At 39.1% G+C, this 19,205-nt stretch overlaps 1 protein-coding gene across 1 annotated transcript in view; it reads right to left on the reverse strand.

Annotated features, from left to right (window-relative positions):
• ada (adenosine deaminase) overlaps positions 1 to 17,305 on the reverse strand; it is a 28,776-nt gene extending 11,471 nt beyond the window's left edge. The window contains exons 1-5 of the mRNA XM_061904138.1: positions 17,135 to 17,305; positions 14,902 to 14,963; positions 10,131 to 10,253; positions 6,077 to 6,220; positions 5,876 to 5,991 (exon numbers count right to left, since the gene is read on the reverse strand). Coding sequence (XP_061760122.1) covers positions 5,876 to 5,991; positions 6,077 to 6,220; positions 10,131 to 10,253; positions 14,902 to 14,963; positions 17,135 to 17,299 — 610 coding nt within the window. The 5' untranslated portion in view covers positions 17,300 to 17,305. The remainder of the gene's footprint in view (positions 1 to 5,875; positions 5,992 to 6,076; positions 6,221 to 10,130; positions 10,254 to 14,901; positions 14,964 to 17,134) is intronic.
• Between the last annotated feature and the right edge of the window lie 1,900 nt (positions 17,306 to 19,205).

Raw genomic sequence — 19,205 nt, forward strand, 5'->3', positions numbered from 1 at the left:
TAAGATGACTCAAATGCAGAGGTGTGTAGAGTACCCAAAATTATTACTCTAGTAAGAGTACTGTTACTTTACAATAATAGGACTCAAGTAAAAGTAAAAAATAGTCATCAAAATAATTACTTAAGTAAGTATTCTGTTAAAAAAACTTTTCATGAATTGAGTAATTTGTGATTAACTTCTGATTCACTTAGTAGGTATTTTTTAATGGTTCTTGGACTACAATTGTAGTTGGTGTGTGTTTCTGTAAAACATCAAATTAATTTACTATTTACTTCAAGATGTTTTCTCTAGTTGAAAGTAGAATTCTTGTAATGTGAACATTTCTACTGACACACATGACAACACATGGTATAAATGTTCTTTTTACTAGCTTAAAAGTTATTATTGATTTAGATTTTTTTTCTGCCTTGTCTGACATCATGTCACTTTTTACAGTCTGTACATTTCTATCTACTAAATTTGTCTGATTTGTAAAATAATTCAGTTTCTTCTATTTTCACTGCGGCATGTGAAGTTTTCGTTTCCATGCTCTTCTCTCTAATGTGACTGTTGGCCATACACAATGTGCCTCTCATACACTAGGGTTCGATTGTGGTCATTTCAGCTTTTTTAGCTATGTTAAATGTAAATACAGTAGAAGAAAATAACGCTACATGCTGATGAGCTAGTTACTTTAGAGCTAGGGATCTAACAAATAAGTACAACTTTCAACTGCTTTTTAATGTTGTTGGTAATGCTTTAATGTGCTTAATGATGCTTATGGTTATTATGATCATTAAAGACATACAAAAAGATTGCTTTTTAGTCCACTGTTTAGGAGGTTTCTGACCCCAAGAGGGACAAACGGTAGAAAATGAATGAATGGACGGATGGATGGATGTTCAGCAGTTCTCTCAAACAGCTTTGATTGATTGATTGAAACTTTTATTAGTAGATTGCACAGTACAGTACATATTCCGTACAACTGACCACTAAATGGTAACACCCGAATAAGTTTTTCAACTTGTTGAAGTCGGGGTCCATGTTAATCAATTCATGTTAAAGCTGGGATGTGCTGGGGTCATGTTATGCAATTAAGGTATCTTCTTTGGTTACATTCTGACACTTATTAAACCAGTAAGTAGGTCTCTATTTTATCATATACTTTAAAAAATACTGACCTATTTCAGCTTCCTATAGGTATACTTTGTACTTGTTTGATTGATGAAATGGAATTAAACTTCACTACTGCTTACGTTGGATTGGCCAACGACAGTGCCTGCCGGAAGCAGGGTCACTGACATCAGAATATGTCTTTGAAAGCCATGATTGAGCATTATAAATAATTGTTATATAAATAAAAGTAACGGGGCTTCACGGTGGGAGAGGGGTTAGTGCGTCTGCCTCACAATACGAAGGTCCTGAGTAGTCAGGGTTCAATCCCGGGCTCGGGATATTTCTGTGTGGAGTTTGCATGTCCTGCCCGTGAATGCGTGGCTTCCTCCCACCTCCAAAGACATGCAACACTAAATTGGCCCTAGTGTGTGAATGTTGTCTGTTTATCTGTGTTGGCCCTGCGATGTGGTGGCGACTTGTCCAGGGTGTACACTGCCTTCCGCCCGATTGTAGCTGACATAGGCACCAGCGCTCCACGCGACCCCAAAGGGAATAGGCGGTAGAAAATGGATGGAATAAATGTAACGATCGAAATTAAACTCAATGTAACAGAGTAAAAGTAATGTTTCTTCTTCTCAAAAATATTCAAGTAAAAGTAAAAAGTATGTTACATTAAACTACTCTGACGAATACAATTTATCCAAAAATGTTACTTGAGTAAATTTAACGGAGTAAATGTTGCCCGTTACTACCCACATATGCTCAAATGTTGCAATGAATGACGTAGAACAGACCTGCAAATTAGGGCCCGGGGGCCGCATGCGGCTCGTTGAACTTTTCAATCTGGCCCGCCAGACTTTCCCAAGTAATTGTTTTAGATCTTTAAGATGTAAAGTGTAGCTGCCATTATGATGTGCAGTTATGTTTTCCAATGACTCTAAGTCTTCCACTATACTAAGTCTTTCAAGGCTTGGAATCTGCATGATATACTAGTTACTATGGTCATCTAATTCGTTACAATGGTCATCTAATTCGTTAGTTTGGTCACTATGAGATATCTCAGATTGGAGGTGGGTTTTTTTTTTTACCCTTCACGTTCATATTTCACTAGGTTTGTTGCATTTTGGTTTTGTTTTGCTTGATTGTAAAATATGTTGTCAATATTCAGTGTTTTATCCTTCATAGTTAATATTGTAAATCCCTTTATTTTCATAACGTTTTGAGCTTTCAATCATTAAAAATAGGTATACCAGACCCCAGACCCACTTTTTTTTTATCAAAATCTGGCCCCCCGAGTAAAAAAATTGCCCAGGCCTGACGTAAAAGTAAATGTTCTTAGTGGGGTTTTAGTGCTACTACTTGGTGCAAACTATATACAACAGTTGTTTAACTTTTAACAGCTGGGGGAAACTTATATTTGACTACACTTCATATTAACACCCACTACAGTTCAGTGGGTGAGTTGTGTTGCCCTCACTGTACCATCGAGTCTTCCCTACAGTATGTTATCATTGCAAACCACCTGCTTGTGCTATCAAGACACAAGAGGCAACTAACTGTTGGTGTATCTAATGTTCTGCAGCAAATCACTAAAGGGATATATAACAAGCACAATTTACAATACTGCATTTTGTATATAAAAATATTACTTAAATCCGCTAAATAAAAATAAAAATGGATGATTCTTAAAACTGTTCAGCATGCCATACAAAGTATAACAGCACAGGTCATGCAAGGACATTGATGTCTTGTATAATGACCAAAGCAGACATTCAGTAAACTGCTAAAAAAGGCAGTGCTGTGGACAGGAAGCAGCTGCAGAGTTCACATGTGTACTATCTGATATGAGCTATTACTCATGTCTCCAGTTTCATCTTCATTTATGCACTACAATCAGCTTCAGCTGATGTTTTTACTCCTGTTTCATCTAAAACGGTTTCCATTATAGAATGGATCAACATTTTTGTAAAAGGAACAATTCAATGAATTCTATGCGCCAAGCGTTGTGGAGAGTTTGATCAGGCAATTTAAGAGATTCCCCAAGATGTATGTTCATTAGAAAAATGGTCAGTAACTTTTTGGCAGTTGGTTTTGCTTGATGGTGGCCATGTTTTTTCAACCAATTTTGTTCAAACAAAAAACCCAAAAAGTTAAATCTTTGTCTCATCAGATCAGAGAATTCTGTTTCTCATAATCTGGGAGTTTTTCAAGTGCATTTGGGTGCAAATGGCTTCCGTCTGGCAACTATACCATACAGGCCTGATTGGTAGATTGCTGCAGATATTGTCATTCCGTAAAGTTCTCCTCTCTACAGTGGTTTTGATTGATTGATTGATACTTTTATTAGTAGATTGCACAGTACAGTACATATTCCGTACAATTGACCACTAAATGGTAACACCCGAATAAGTTTTTCAACTTGTTTAAGTCGGGGTCCACGTTAATCAATTCATGGAACGCTGTAGCTCTCACAGAGTGACCATCACATTCTCGGTCACCTCCCTGACAAGACTATGATGAATTCAGCAATCTACAACGACATCCTGGAAGAAAACCAACGCTTCCCATCCAACCCGATTGAGGTTGAGAGGTGCTGCAAAGAGTAAATGGGCGAAACTGCCCAAAGATAAGTGTGCCAAGATTGTGGCATCTTTTTCAAAAAGACTTGAGGCTGTAATTGCTGCCAAAGGTGCATCAACAAAGTATTAAGCAAAGGCGGTGAATACGTACATGTGATTTTTTATTTTGAATACATTTATTTAAATTCTTTAAAAATTATATAAAAAAATGACATTGCTGGTATGGAGTATTGTGTGTAGAATTTTGAGGGCACAAATGGATTTATTCCATTTTGGAAAAAGGCTGTGACGTAACAAAATGTGTAAAAAGTGAAGCACTGTGAATACTTTCCAGTTGCACTGTATTTATCAGAAAGATGAGAGCACCGATAATACAGAAGGGGTGCATGTTTTGACGTATTTTACCCTTTTGTGTAAAAATCCCTTTTCCATATGAGTTGGGAAATTGTGTTAGATTTAAATATAAACGGAATACAATGATTTGCAAATCATTTTCAACCAATATTCAGTTTAATATGCTACAAAGACAACATATTTGATGTTCAAACTCATTTAATATTTTTTTCAAATAATCATTAACTTTAGAATTTGATGCCAGCAACATGTGGGAAAGAAGTTGGGAAAGGTGGCAATAAATACTGACAATGTTGAGGAATGCTCATCAAACACTTATTTGGAACATCCCACAGGTGTGCAGGCTAATTGGGAACAGGTGGGTGTCATGATTGGGTATAAAAACAGCTTCCCAAAAAATGCTCAGTCTTTCACAAGAAAGGATGGGGCGAGGTACACCCCTTTGTCCACAACTGTGGTGGCAAATAGTCAAACAGTTTCAGAACAACGTTTCTCAAAGTCCAATTGCAAGAAATTTAGGGATTTCAACATCTACGGTCCATAATATCATCAAAAGGTTCAGAGAATCAAGAGAAATCACTCCACATAAGCGGCATGGCCGGAAACCAACATTGAATGACCGTGACCTTCGATCCCTCAGACGGCACTGTATCAAAAACCAACCTCAATCTCTAAAGGATATCACCACATGGGCTCAGGAACACTTTAGACAACCACTAAATACAGTTTGTTGCTACATCTGTAAGTGCAAGTTAAAGCTCTACTATGCAGAGCGAAAGCCTTTTATAAACAACATCCAGAAACGCCGCCGGCTTCTTTGGGCCCAAGATCATCTAAGATGGACTGATGCAAAGTGGAAAAGTGTTCTGTGGTCTGACGAGTCCACATTTCAAATTGTCTCTGGAAATATTCGACATCGTGTCATCCGGACCAAAGGGGAAGCGAACCATCCAGACTGTTATCGACGCAAAGTTCAAAAGCCAGCATCTGGGATGGTATGGGGGTGCATTAGTGCCCAAGGCATGGGTAACTTACACATCTGTGAAGGCACCATTAATGCTGAAAGTTACATACAGCTTTTGGAACAACATATGCTGCCATATAAGCGCCGTCTTTTTCATGGACGCCCCTGCTTCTTTCAGCAAGACAATACCAAGCCAAATTCAGCCCGTGTTACAACAGTGTTGCTTCGTAGAAAAAGAGTGCGGGTACTTTCCTGGCCTGCCTGCAGTCCAGACTTGTCTCCCATCTAAAATGTGTGGCGCATTATGAAGCGTAAAATACGACAGCAGAGACCCCGGACTGTTGAACGACTGAAGCTCTGCATAAAACAAGAATGGGAAAGAATTCCACTTTTAAAGCTTCAACAATTAGTTTCCTCAGTTCCCAAACGTTTATTGAGTGTTTTTAAAATAAAAGGTGATGTAACACAGTGGTGAACATGCCCTTTCCCAACTACTTTGGCACGTTTTGCAGCCATGAAATTCAAAGTTAGTTATTATTTGCAAAAAAAAATAAAGTTTATGTGCATTCAATTGAATATGGGTTGAAAAGGATTTGCAAATCATTGTATTCCGTTTATATTTACATCTAACACAATTTCCCAACTCATATGGAAACAGGGTTTGTATAAAGCTGTTCAGGAATAGAGGGAGTTAGCTTCCAGAAAAACAACATGACTTTTTTAGAAGTTAGTATTTTGCCACTGAATTATTTTGAGCTGAACAATATTGTGTGTTTCTGAATTTTGATGTGTGTGGTGCTCCTGCGTATTATCTAATCAATGCAGTGGAGAGCCTTATCTTACAAGGCTTTTTGGGCTGATGTGCACGTGAGCAGTTCATTACTTGGCATGTGGCGCATGCAGCATAGAATGGACCTGGCTTTGACATTGAAGGCCCTCTCCCCCTCGCTGAGGCCCTCGTTGACAAGTCGTACCACCTCATCCGGGCTCATGTTGCCCCTGTGTTAAAGAGCAAGTGGGGAAAAAAAAATACAGTTAGCTCTGATGTCAACTCTGCGATAATGTGGTTGAAGTTGGGACATACTCTTCCTGGTTCCACGGGATGGGCTCCACCTCAGTATTGGCTAGAAGGTGTGGGCTGTATCTGACCTCCACGTAAATCACTCCTTCTTTTGTTTTATCCTCCACAAACTCATATGCTATCCTCTTTATGGCATCTCGGTCTCCACTGGAAAAAAAGAAACTCATAAACCACTTTGCCCTTTGGTGCTGATAAATCTTATCACATTGACTCAAAAAACCCCACCAGCTACTGCTTTTGAAATGCAATGAGTTGTTTGAGGAGTTTGGCTGTTTAAACTCATCTATCATCTGTTCAGACCTACTATGCAATATTGGATGCAATGATTTTTAATGATTTACAGTATATTCAATCTAATACAAAATATGAACATGTTCTTTACACACAAAATGATGGGGTTTTTTGTGAGGGAAAATTAGGGAATTGTGAATGTATTATCTAATCAATAGAGCTAATAGGTTTAAAGCAGGGGTCACCAACGCGGTGCCCGCGGGCACCAGGTAGCCCGTAAGGACCAGATAAGTAGCCCGCTGGCCTGTTCTAAAAATAGCTCAAAAAGCCGCACTTACCAGTGAGCTGCCTCTATTTTCTTGATTTTATTTATTTACTCGCAAGCTGGTCTCGCTTTGCTCGACATTTTTAATTCTAAGAGAGACAAAACTCAAATTAAATTTGAAAATCCAAGAAAATATTTTAAAGACTTGGTCTTCACTTGTTTAAATATATTCATTTATTTTTTTACTTTGCTTCTTATAACTTTCAGAAAGACAATTTTAGAGAAAAAAATACAACCTTAAAAATTATTTTAGGATTTCTAAACACATATACCTTTTTAACTTTTAAATTCCTTCCTCTTCTTTCCTGACAATTTAAATCAATGTTCAAGTATTTTTTTTTTTATTGTAGAGGAATAATAAATACATTTTAATTTAATTCTTCATTTTAGCTTCTGTTTTTTCGATGAAGAATATTTGTAAAATATTTCTTCAAACTTATTATGATTAAAATTCAAAACAATTGTTCCGGAAAACCTAGAAAATCTGTAGAATCAAATGTAAATCTTATTTCAAAGTCTTTTGAATTTCTTTTGAAATTTTTGTTCTGGAAAATCTAGAAGAAATAATGATTTGTCTTTGTTAGAAATATAGCTTGGTCCAATTTGTTATATATTATAACAAAGTGCAGATTGGATTTTAACTTATTTAAAACAGGTCATCAAAATTCTAAAATTAATTTTAATCAGGAAAAATTACTAATGATGTTCCATAAATTCTGTTTTGAATTTTTTCAGAAAGATTTGAATTAGCTAGTTTTTCTCTTAATTTTTTTCGGTTGAATTTTGAATTTTAAAGAGTCGAAATTGAAGATAAACTATGTTTCAAAATTTAATTTTCTTTTTTGTGTGTGTTTTCTCCTCTTTTAAAGCGTTCAATTAAGTGTTTTTTCATCATTCATTCTCTACAAAAAAACTTTCCGTAAAAGGAAAAAAAATGTACGACGGAATGACAGACAGAAATACCCCTTTTTATACATATATATATATATATAGATTTATTTATTAAAGGTAAAGCGGAAGATGATGGATGGATGGATGGATGGGCTATTTCTGGCAATTTATTTAAGTGTGTATCAAACTGGTAGCGCTTCGCATTAATCAGTACCCAAGAACTAGCTCTTGGTTTCAATAAGGTTGGTGACCCCTGGTTTAAAAGTAATGAAGAAAATGTTGAAATGTTGACCCTAAAAAATGGAATGCATTATGAATATTTTTTTCAAGCTGATACTGATGCAAATAGCTTTCTGCTTTCCAAGTAAGGCTGGGTGATATGGCCTTTTTTTAATATCTCTGTATTTTTAGGTCATACCGCGATATATGATACACATCTCGATATTTTGCCTTAGCCTTGAATGAACACTTGATACATATAATCACAGCAGTATGGTGATTCTATGTGTATATTTAAAACTTTCTAGTTCATACTGCATTAATATATGCTACTTTTAAAATTTCATGCAGAGAAGGAAATCACAATTATGTAAATCGACCAAAAGTGTATTTATTAAACAGTTATTAGCAGGTGACTTTCCCAATGATGCTACATATTAGCAGTAATGCTACTTTTTGTAGCAACGATTGTGCCCCACACTTAACAAATTAAAGTTGTCTATTCGACATTCTCGCTTAAAGCCGAACCACCGCCAGACGTTGTACCCCCTGCTGTTTTTCTTGGGAATTATTCCTTCCTTCATTTGTTACAGGATTCGCACCTTCAGTCTCTCGTATTACCACTCGCAACACTCCGCTAGCATCACAGCTGACGTTAGCCACGCTGCTACCTCTCTGCTCCGTGAGGGCGTATACATATGTGACGTATACCGTCAGGGCAATGCTGGCGTTTCAGGTGGCTGATTAAGTTATATGTGTTGTTTTTTCCTTTGTAAAATTTTTGCACAACAATTGGTGCAAATCTATTTCTCTGAAACAATGAAGAAGTCCTACACGATCAACGTCATGTTTGTTCACAACAAGCTCAGGGGGATTTTACAAGAGACGAGCAGGAAAACAGAAGCGCCTGATTCAAGCCACCTTCAGTACAGTCCGGGTAATTTATTTTAATTTTATTTGACTTATTGGTAGGATGTCATAATTCCTTATATTGGCACAGTAAATATCTGTTAGATATTTATCATGCATCCCTACTAATAACGCAAAGCTGCCATCCATACTTTTTAAGGAGCGCCGTAAGTGGCTGATCCGTTGGCGGTCTCGTAGCTGGACTGTGCCGAAAATGAAATTCCGTTGGACTTGTGCAATGACAATAAAGATCTATCCTAGACTAAAAAAATATCTATACATTGTATTGGCTTGTAAACTAAAATATATCAATATTGTCCCCACATCCTTTAATTTTCAGTGTGCGGCTCTCAGTGGAAAGGGTTTGGACACCAATGTATCTTGATGAGATGCCGTTAAAAATAATACAAGTAAAGGTGCCTTCAAGTGCTGGCAACATGAACATCTTATTAGTGATATCATTCCAGTACCAAATGCACGTTGGAAAACTTAAGATTATACAGAGCAAGCCTTAGCCTTTTTAACCAGCTTGACAGGAGTAAAGTTAAAGTTAAAGTACCAATGATTGTCACAAACATACTAGATGTGGTGAAATTGTTCTCTGCATTTGACCCATCACCCTTGATCACCCCCTGGGAGGTGAGGGGAGCAGTGGGCAGCAGCGGTGTTGCGCCCGGGAATCATTTATGGTGATTTAACCCCCAATTCCAACCCTTAATGCTGAATGCCAAGCAGGCTCCCATTTTTATAGTCTTTGGTATGACTCGGGCGGGATTTAAACTCACGACCTATCGATCTCAGGGCGGACACTCTAACCACTGAGTAGGTACACACCCTATTATTTAGTATTGAGGAAAGACAAAGTGTACATTTCCTTTGCACTCATACAGTAATTATGTCACGTCACATGACAAAGAGCAACAAAGCTTCCAGCATTTGCACTGCATTCTCTCAATGAGGGCCCAAGCGCACTCTGACACAACATCCACCAGCTCACACAGCATTTCTCCATGAGCTACACTCAACTAGCATGTTCCCTATATTATCATCACAACCGTACCGAGGCTCAGGCGCCTCCACACACAGGGTTCCATTCAACATGGCAACATTCCATTGTTGTGAGCTTTCATCGTTTGGTGAACAATTAAGCCCTGAGATGTGGTGATTCCACGGGGAAACCGTCTCTGGTTGCCATGGTGACTGAATTAATTAGATGCTGCAGACCATGTCCTGTATTTCATTTCAACTAAACCCTCGTCCCACATCTTATAATCCAGTTGTCACTGGGTCTCCGGAACAGCCATGTTGAAAAAAAGATTTATGGAAGCACATGCACAATAACAATCGAAATGAGTTAACTTTGACCCAGCCTACACACACTAAAGAGGTGGACCCTGACTCTTGAGCACATACACACCTCACACTGAGAGGAAATGCCTCATTATGAAGCTTTATCAACACAGGCGACAAGGAACCACTTACGCAACAACGTGCATGTACTCCGCAAACTTCCCCAGGAACTCTGTAAGGGTGGTCGGCTTTTGGACAATAATAATCTGCCTCAGCTCCTCCACCGTGTTGACCAGCAGACCAATGCCGCGTCTCCTGGAGAGACAAGGCAAGATAAAGGTTACCGGTACTTTATTAATCCCTGTGAGTCATATTGTTTTGCTGTCCTACCTTGACGTCCATTTAACCACACCATTATAAACACATATAGAATTAAATAATTGGTAGAACATCAAATAATTAAGTTGAAACATTTCAAAATGCTCAAGTATCCACCAATCAGGACTTGAGGGAGCAATAACTGAATTAGATTTAGAGCCTCATTTCCACCTAATAATGCATGTGTTTTTAATGATCACTGTTCAGTTACTACTATCATAAACCAACAGAGAGCAGCTGATTATTTACTTTTAATTTTCAACAGGTTGTAAATTTTCCTCAGCCAAGTGTTGTTTTACAAATCAGGTTACACCATAAAGTTACTAAATTGTGTGTGAATTGTCATTGTTAGCAATCGATCTGCCCCAATTAGTTCAGGGATTCTCGTTTAAGACGATATTAGGGACTTTGTGTAGTTTTTTAAAAGCAATCTCAGCCCCAACCCCATCGTGGATGCTATCACACAATACAGTATGTGATAAAACCTGGTGAGACAGGTGAGGTCAAAGTTTGACTCAATGTTTTTCCTTTCTATTGTTTTTTTAATGAAGTGTCTCTACATGCAGTGATTTAATGCACTGTTTTTGGATTTTTTTTTCATACTACATTAGTATCTCAAGCTTAACTGGTTCTGTGAAGAAGTTCTTAATGTAACGACCGGGTTTGTCCCTCCAAGATGCGTCCGCAATAACACAGCAAAGGTAAGATGTGATGATTTATTTAAGTGACAAAAGGGATCTAAGAAACAAAAATACTGGAGCTAAGCAAAAGGTAAACATAAGCGCTGGCATCGAAAGTTAGGAATAAACAACAGAGAAAACTAGAACTTGGCACGAAAGCACATAAAAAAAAAAAACAGATCACCAGCATGAGAGCTGGAATAAAAGCAAAAGGCGTAGCATGAAAAGCTAGCAAGAATATACATATGTTTGTCGTCGGTCGATACTGTTGCTCAAAGGCAAATTAGAATCCCAGAATGACTGAACAGAAAAGGCTGGCTTATAAAGGAGGGTGATTAGAAAAACAAGTGTGCGTGAACCGGGAATAGCAGGTGGAACTAATATGTAACCATGGTGACGGAGCAAACAGAAAATAAGGACGTCAAACAGCAGAGTGATACCAAAATGGAACAAAAACAACAATATGGTGAGGTAATATGTTTTTAATAATAAAACCTAACTTTTAGATACAAGTATAAAAACTAGGACTGCCAACATTACCTCTTTAAGCATGTGATTAATTTAAAAAGATTTTGCGTTATCGTAAAATAATCAATATTAATCACACTATTTGTTATGGCCGCAGGTAAACCCGGAATTTGGCGCTTATTGTGACACGTTGCAAAGATGAGTGATGAGAGGCGGCCAATTTCACAACACACTACAATGGAATTTTAGATTAAACTGAGGTCATTTGGCCCTGCAATGAGGTGGCGATTTGTCCAGGGTGTACTCCACCTTCCGCCCGAATGCAGCTGAGATAGGCTCCAGCAACCCTCCGCGACCCCAAAAGAGAGAAGCGGTAGAAAATGAATGGATGGATGGATGGACTGAGGTCATTTGTTGGCATTGCAGTGACAAACTTTCTTATCATTGCCGCACAAGTTTGAAATATCATCTTAAATCAAAGCAGATATGTGAGGATAAAGCTAGCATTAATGCTACTTTGACACAAACTTGACTACGCAAAGAACGACAAACACCTTTAACACGGGTTACGTTTACCCGTGTCTATGTTGTCAGCAAAAGTAGCACAGATACCATATTTCCTTGAATTGGCGCCGGGGAGCGAATTATTTTAAAACCTCTTCTCACTCTGGCATTTACCAAAGGCATGCAGTAAAAATTTGAGTGTGATGTAAGCTTGGACCTTAAATTCTACTGAATATTTCTTAATCTTCTTCCCTTTATGGGATTTCAAATGACATATATTGAAATCAGCCTCCTCCATTTGGAAAATGATGACAGGGGAAGTGTCACTCGTGACGTCACGAGTTTAACCAGGCGGTAATACTAAGCATGCGCTAATTATTTTGCGAAGCGAGTTTGACCCGGCGGTGGGGAAGCAGCGGCACCGGTGGTGGCAGTGGCAATGACCAAGAAGAACGTGGAGTTGGAATATAATTACAACACTTTATGTACATATTTATATACATATTTATATAATATTTACATATTTATATAATATGTAACTACAAGCTCCATTCACAGACAGAGTCCCATTGCTTTTATGAGCGGGGGAGCGAGTCAAAAAAAAAAAAAAATGTTTTTTATTATTATTATTTTTTTTTTTTTCATTTGTGACGGCCATAATTATTACACATACATATACATATATATATATATACATATGTGTGTGTGTGTGAGAATATATGTATACATATATAGGTATATATATATATATAAATATATATATATATATACCTATATATGTAAAAACAATAAATGGGTTGTACTTATATAGCGCGTTTCTACATTCAAGGTACTCAAAGCGCTTTGACACTACTTCCACATTTACCCATTCACACACACATTCACACACTGATGGAGGGAGCTGCCATTCAAGGCGCCAACCAGCACCCATCAGGAGCAAGGGTGAAGTGTCTTGCTCAGGACACAACGGACGTGACGAGGTTGGTACTAGGTGGGAATTGAACCAGAGACGCTCGGGTTGCGCACGGCCACTCTCCCCACTGCGCCACGCCGTCCCTATTATTATTATATATATATATAGATATATATATATATATATATATACACACACACACACATATCATATCCAATCCAATCCACTTTATTTGTATAGCACATTAAAACAATATAAATGTTTCCAAAGTATTTATATATATACAAGCATATACTGTATATATATATATATATATATATATATATATATATATATATATATATATATATATATATGTAATGTAGTAACTGGTACGTTTATAATAACATTTAATATCTATGTATTTTGCTAAAAAACGCACTATGACGGTCACTTTTTAATAAAACATCACTTACTATACAAGACCTGCTGTCATTAGGATATGTTTTTATAGTCCCGTTTAGATGAAGAATGACTCATAATATGCTGTAAGATGACTTTTTTTTTAACATTTTAGGAGTTAAAGATTTTTTTTTTTTTGTCCTGTCCAGCTTCTCAGGCAAATCATAAAGTTGAATGCCCATATCAGCTGTTCAGATTTACTTTACAAAAGAGAAGTGTAGGATACTTCTCTTGTTGCCTTATTTGAAAGTTACATACAGCCAAAAGAGGCCAAAGGTTTTGGCCTCTTTTGAGGTCCTGGTGAGCGCCTTGCACGGCAGCTCCCGCCGTCAGTGTGTGTGAATGGGCGAATGTAGAAATACTGTCAAAGCGCTTTGGGCTCCTTAAAAAGGGGTAAAAAAGCGCTATACAAGTGCAACCCATTTATCCATCCATCCATCCATCTTCTGGATGGATTGCATTTGTGTCCAGATATTAGGTTGTTTTCTAAAGCAAATTTTAATCATGCAAGCGAGTAATAACCTGATCACAATTCAAGAATAATAATAATAATGGATTAGATTTATATTGCGCTTTTCTATTGTTATATAGTCAAAGCGCTCATAGAGAAGTGGGAACCCATCATTCATTCACACCTGGTGGTGGTTAGCTACATCAGTAGCCATAGCTACTGATGTAGCTTACCACCAGAGCGTGATTCATCTGATTAATTTTTTTTACGACTTTACAGCCCTAATAAAAACAATACATTATACTACCGTAGTTGTATGATGTATCATAAGGGCCACATTGGCTTTTGACATTTGACAGACAGGCCGGCCGAACACTTGATGCATTTCAAAGCATATATCTGTCGGACCTAAGAGTAGTAGACTTCCCAAACATGGATTATTACATCTATTTTCCACAATATCATATCAGAACCTGAAAAAAACAACACAACTGGCATCACAGGGTTAACACTTACATTCTCCTTCAGTGGGAGCAGTGTTGTTTATCACCCTTTTTTCGCCACTGCGTCAAAGTCTAGTGTGAGTTTTGTTGCGGCAATTCTCAAAACAGAAATTTGCCTAATTTTGTTCTAAAATTTGGCGGGCCGGATTAAGAATACCAATGGGCCGGATGTGGCCCCTGGGCCGTAGTTTGCCCATCCCTGATGTATTGTAATAATGTACAGCATTTATTTTGGAGTGTGGACTTCTACAGTATATCCTTCAAGATGCTTCTGAGTCAAACACAGCATCAGCAAATTATCCATATTTAAATGAGTAAATGACCAATGTTTGATGAGTAAATGACGAATGTTTAGCTGTTATATTAACATTGTTGGCTGGCGTTAGACTCATTCTGCTTCAGTATGGTGCAGACTTGCAGTGACACACTTAAACTGCTTTGCCAATTTGGCTGCACGCTCTATTATGTTTTTGATGATTTATTTACTTAAATTCAAGGAATATCATCAACGTAACAGTGTATAGCCACAGCATAAGTTAAAGATAAACACTTTCTGAAATGAATTTGTTATGTTAGGTAAATTAATTGACTAGTTTAAAGAAATGTAAGCATTTAATTAGGTTACCTGGCAACATCGAGAATTGTTTCCACCCGGATAGCTCCGTCAAGGTGAACATGGAGCTCGACCTGTGGACAAGCCAAAGATAATACAATTGAATAAACATGTATATAACAAAAAGTAATAAATATTTTATGACTGCGTCCAAAAAGTTGTCACTCAGAGTAGTATTTTGATGATCGACCACAGTAGATGTGCAAGAAAGAAGTGGTGAAGAAGTAATTTGAGCAAGGAAGGAGTCAGGGGGGACAGTGTCCTTTCTGTATGCTGAGTGCTCAAATTCATCACAACAGGTGACAAGGACAGACTTTTAAATTCAAAGGGTCCACAATCTGATGACATCCAATACAAGCAGTGTGTCCCTCTCATTGATAACAATGCTCAGATATGTATTCATTTAACATTATTACTGATGCTGTAGTCTGCAGTGATGTGCAACTCCATATTATGATACTGTGAGTTGTTTATATTACTTTGCCCCATTGTGTAGAAAATTGACGTGTTTGTCAACCTACTTTGTGTTCTCCTCTTCTTTTTTAATACTAGACTAAACATCTTCTAATACAGTGTTCTCGTTCCTTTTGTTGATTTACACTTTTACAGTGTGGTTGTGTTATTATCATGCCGTATATGCTTGCAGATCTTTTTTTCTTCTTTTGATTGTAAATAAAATTAATTACAGTATTTCCTTAATTAGCCGCCGAGCATGTAATATGCGTCTGCCGGGTATAACTCACTCCCCAAATTTATTAGCGCATGCTTACTTTTACCGCCGAGTCAAAGTCGTGACGTCACGAGTGACCTATCGTCATTTCCAAAATGGCGGAGGTTTTTTTTTTTTTACTTATACTATGTGTAAACCAGGGGTCTTGTTCCACAGCCATACAGATCACACTGATGGTTGTGATATAAAGCAACTTTAAAAGTCTTACTAATATGCGCCACAGTCTGTGAACCCACACCAAACACATTTCTGGAGAACATTGGCTCTGTAACACATTATAAACGCAACGTAAGAATTACCCAGAATTCCAATGCATCCATGACTCTTGGCTATATTATACACCCCGATAGCACCAAACCCCGCCCCAGCAACCCCGTCTCCGTGCGTCGGTTGAGGTGGGCGGGGTTGGGGGTTGCGTGTATAATATAGCCAAGAGTCATGGATGCATTGGAATTCTGGGTAATTCTTATGTTGCGTTTATAATGTGTTACAGAGCCAATGTTCTCCAGAAATGTGTTTGGTGTGGGTTCACAGAGTGTGGCGCATATTAGTAAGAGTGTTAAAGTTGTTTATATCGCAACCATCAGTGTAAAAGGTATGGCTGTTGACCAAGTACGCATTGCAATCTTGTTTGAAAAACAGCGATTTACATGCGTCCGGACGGCACGCATATAGCATAATGTAAAGTTGGGCGAGATGTCATGTTGTAAAGTGGTGGTCCCCAACCACCGGGTCGCGGGCGCAGAATAATTTTTATTTATTTTTTTATCACACTCTATTTTTTGTTGCATGCCATTGGTAAGCGCAGGGGTGAGAAGAGGTTTGAAAATTATTAGCGCCTGCTTACTTTTGCCGCATGAGTGAGAAGAGGTTTTAAATTAATTAGTGCCCCGGCGGCTATTCAAGGAAATACGGTATATTATGATTATTCTTGTGTTCCAGCTCCACAGACCTACATCAGTGGCAGCTCTGAGCCCATCTTGTAACAAGATGACAGCACCAAGAATGGATGGTGTACTAGGGACCGCAGCAATTTATTTTTAATGAGTTTAACTCTGCTTGCCCCTGCATCCCCAGCAGGTTTGTCATTTTACACATGTCCTGGGCATGCGCAGTTGACCCACTCCAAAGGGCACATGTGCAGTGAAAGTACAATAACAGGAAATACAAAAAATCACAGTTGTAGTTGTAATGTCCCTACAAGTATCAAATATGAATCACCAAACTCTACATGAATAGTTACTATTGAAACACACGTTTCAAGCCAGACCTGAACAAAAAAACGAGTTCGTTTGCTAAATGAAAAGTGTGATGACAGTTAAAAGATGCAGCTGTGTTCTTCTTTGTAATCACAATGAAACGGAACAAAAAGCTTATTATTTCATTTTCTAAACATTCGAGTTGTTTGCCATCGTGCGTAAAAAGATAAAAAGAAATTTAAAAGGCAGGAAAAAGCGCGCCTCGCAGTGGTCTCATCTGCGCTCTCAGACGTCATCGTGGGCTGACTTGACGTACCTTGGGCATGGAGAACGCGTCCTGCTGAGACATGTTAGCGGAGCAGTGGAGCCGTGGGGCGCAGAGGCGCAATGCAGCGCGACTCGCTAATATGAGCTTTCCCACAGACACGCCTTCACTCAATTCCGCACTCTGCCGCCACGTAAACAACGCGCTGACGCACATTACTACACGCAATTGAATGGAAACGCCTTTTCTGCGTCTCTATGGCCGTGGACGGATTAACTGCAGCAGCTTTGTGACGTCATGAAATGAGCCTAATTATCTTAAACCCGAGTAGGACATTTAAGCGACTACAAGTGGGGCAAGTGCGTCCCTCCATCCAGCAGATGGTGCTCAAGTGTGCATTTTTATTTTTTGACTCTTTTCACCACGTTTATAGTACATTAAAAAGTTAAAAGTACTCTTGATTGTCACACACACGCTCGGTGTGGCGAAATTATCCTCTGCATTTTACCCCTGATCACCCCCTGGGAGGTGAGGGGCGCAGTGAGCAGCAGGGGTGGCCACACCCGGGAATCATTTTTGGTGATTTAACCCCCAATTCCAACCCTTGATGCTGCGTGTCAATCATGGAGGTAATGGGTCCCATTTTTATAGTTTAGTTTAGTTTAGTTTATTAAGGATCCCCATCAGTCTAAACCACAGTGGAGACTATTCTTCCTGGGGTCCTGGCAAAAAAAAAATCACACAATTACAAAACAAAAGATTACAACGCAGTACAACATCATCGATATTAAAATGTTGTAATACAAAAATAGCAACAACAAAAAAAAAAACTGTAATGCCCCGCAATGGAGAAGGAGTGACACATACGAGAATGTGTTGCTCAACCACTACACACACACGCTTCCTGCCAACTCTCTCTGGCATGCACATTCACAAACTCTTAAAGACACAGTACACTTACACAAATATCACAGATATTACACTGCCTCACCCCTTATGAAGCCCCTCGCCCCGAGGGGTCAACAAGAAAATCCCTGAACCTTGGCGGTCTACGCCTGTTATGACTCAAGTCATTCAACACGTGGCGCTAGTGCCTGAACAGAGACAACAATGGTGGAATATGGGGAACCTTGATCCACTAACTGTCCAGTGCCATCTGGTGAGGCAGGCGCCACCTCAAACTGGGGAACTTCTCCGCCCCTGTAAGGTGCCAAACGGTCTCTATGCAGGACAACCTTCCGGCCCTTAAGGGACACTGCAACTCTAAACACTACTTCTCCCACCCTCTCAAGCACCCGACACGGACCGTCCCAATGATTGTCCAACTTTTGGCAACGTCCTTTTTTTCTTTTGGGCGTGTACACCCAGTCTAAAGTCCCGGCCCTTGCTCCGCACGTCATTGTTCCTCTTTTACCACAAACCAGCCTTCTCCAACTGGTCTCGCGCGAAGGAATGTGCCGCCTCCATCCGATCCTGCAACTTCCGGGCGTACTCCAGTCCTGGTCGATCCTCAGTACATCTGCGGTCCCCTCCAAGGTTTCTCATTGTAATCCCATTGGGTTGAGTTTTTTCTTGCCCTGATGTGTGGTCTGAGCTGAGGATGTTTTTGTGGCTTGTGCAGCCCTTTGAGACACTAGTGATTTAGGGCTATATAAGTAAACTTTTATTGATTGATTTATTGACTTCCCTCTCCAGAGCAACATTAGCAACTTCCTCCTGGGGAATCCTGAAGCGTTCCTAGGCCAGAGAGGAGATGGTACTTGGCCTGCCCCGGGGTCTCCTCCCAGTGGGACGTGCAACGAGGACCTCCCTAGGGAGACGCTCTTGAGGCATCCGCACGAGATGCCGAACCACCTAAGCTGGCCCCTTTCCAAGCGAAGGAGCAGCGGCTCTACTCAGAGTCTGTCTCGGGTGGCTGAACATCTCACCCTATCTCTAAGGGAAATGCCAGCCAGCCTTCTGAGGAAACTCATTTCGGCCGCTTGTATCCGCAATCCTATTCTTTCGGTCACGACCCACACTTCATGACCATAGGTGAGAGTAGGAATGTATATAGCTCGGTAGACCGAAAGTTTTGCCCTCTGGCTCAGCTTAAAGGGGAACATTATCACAATTTCAGAAG

The sequence above is a fragment of the Nerophis ophidion genome, linkage group LG06 (genome assembly GCF_033978795.1).
Source record: "Nerophis ophidion isolate RoL-2023_Sa linkage group LG06, RoL_Noph_v1.0, whole genome shotgun sequence".
Lineage (NCBI taxonomy): Eukaryota > Metazoa > Chordata > Actinopteri > Syngnathiformes > Syngnathidae > Nerophis > Nerophis ophidion.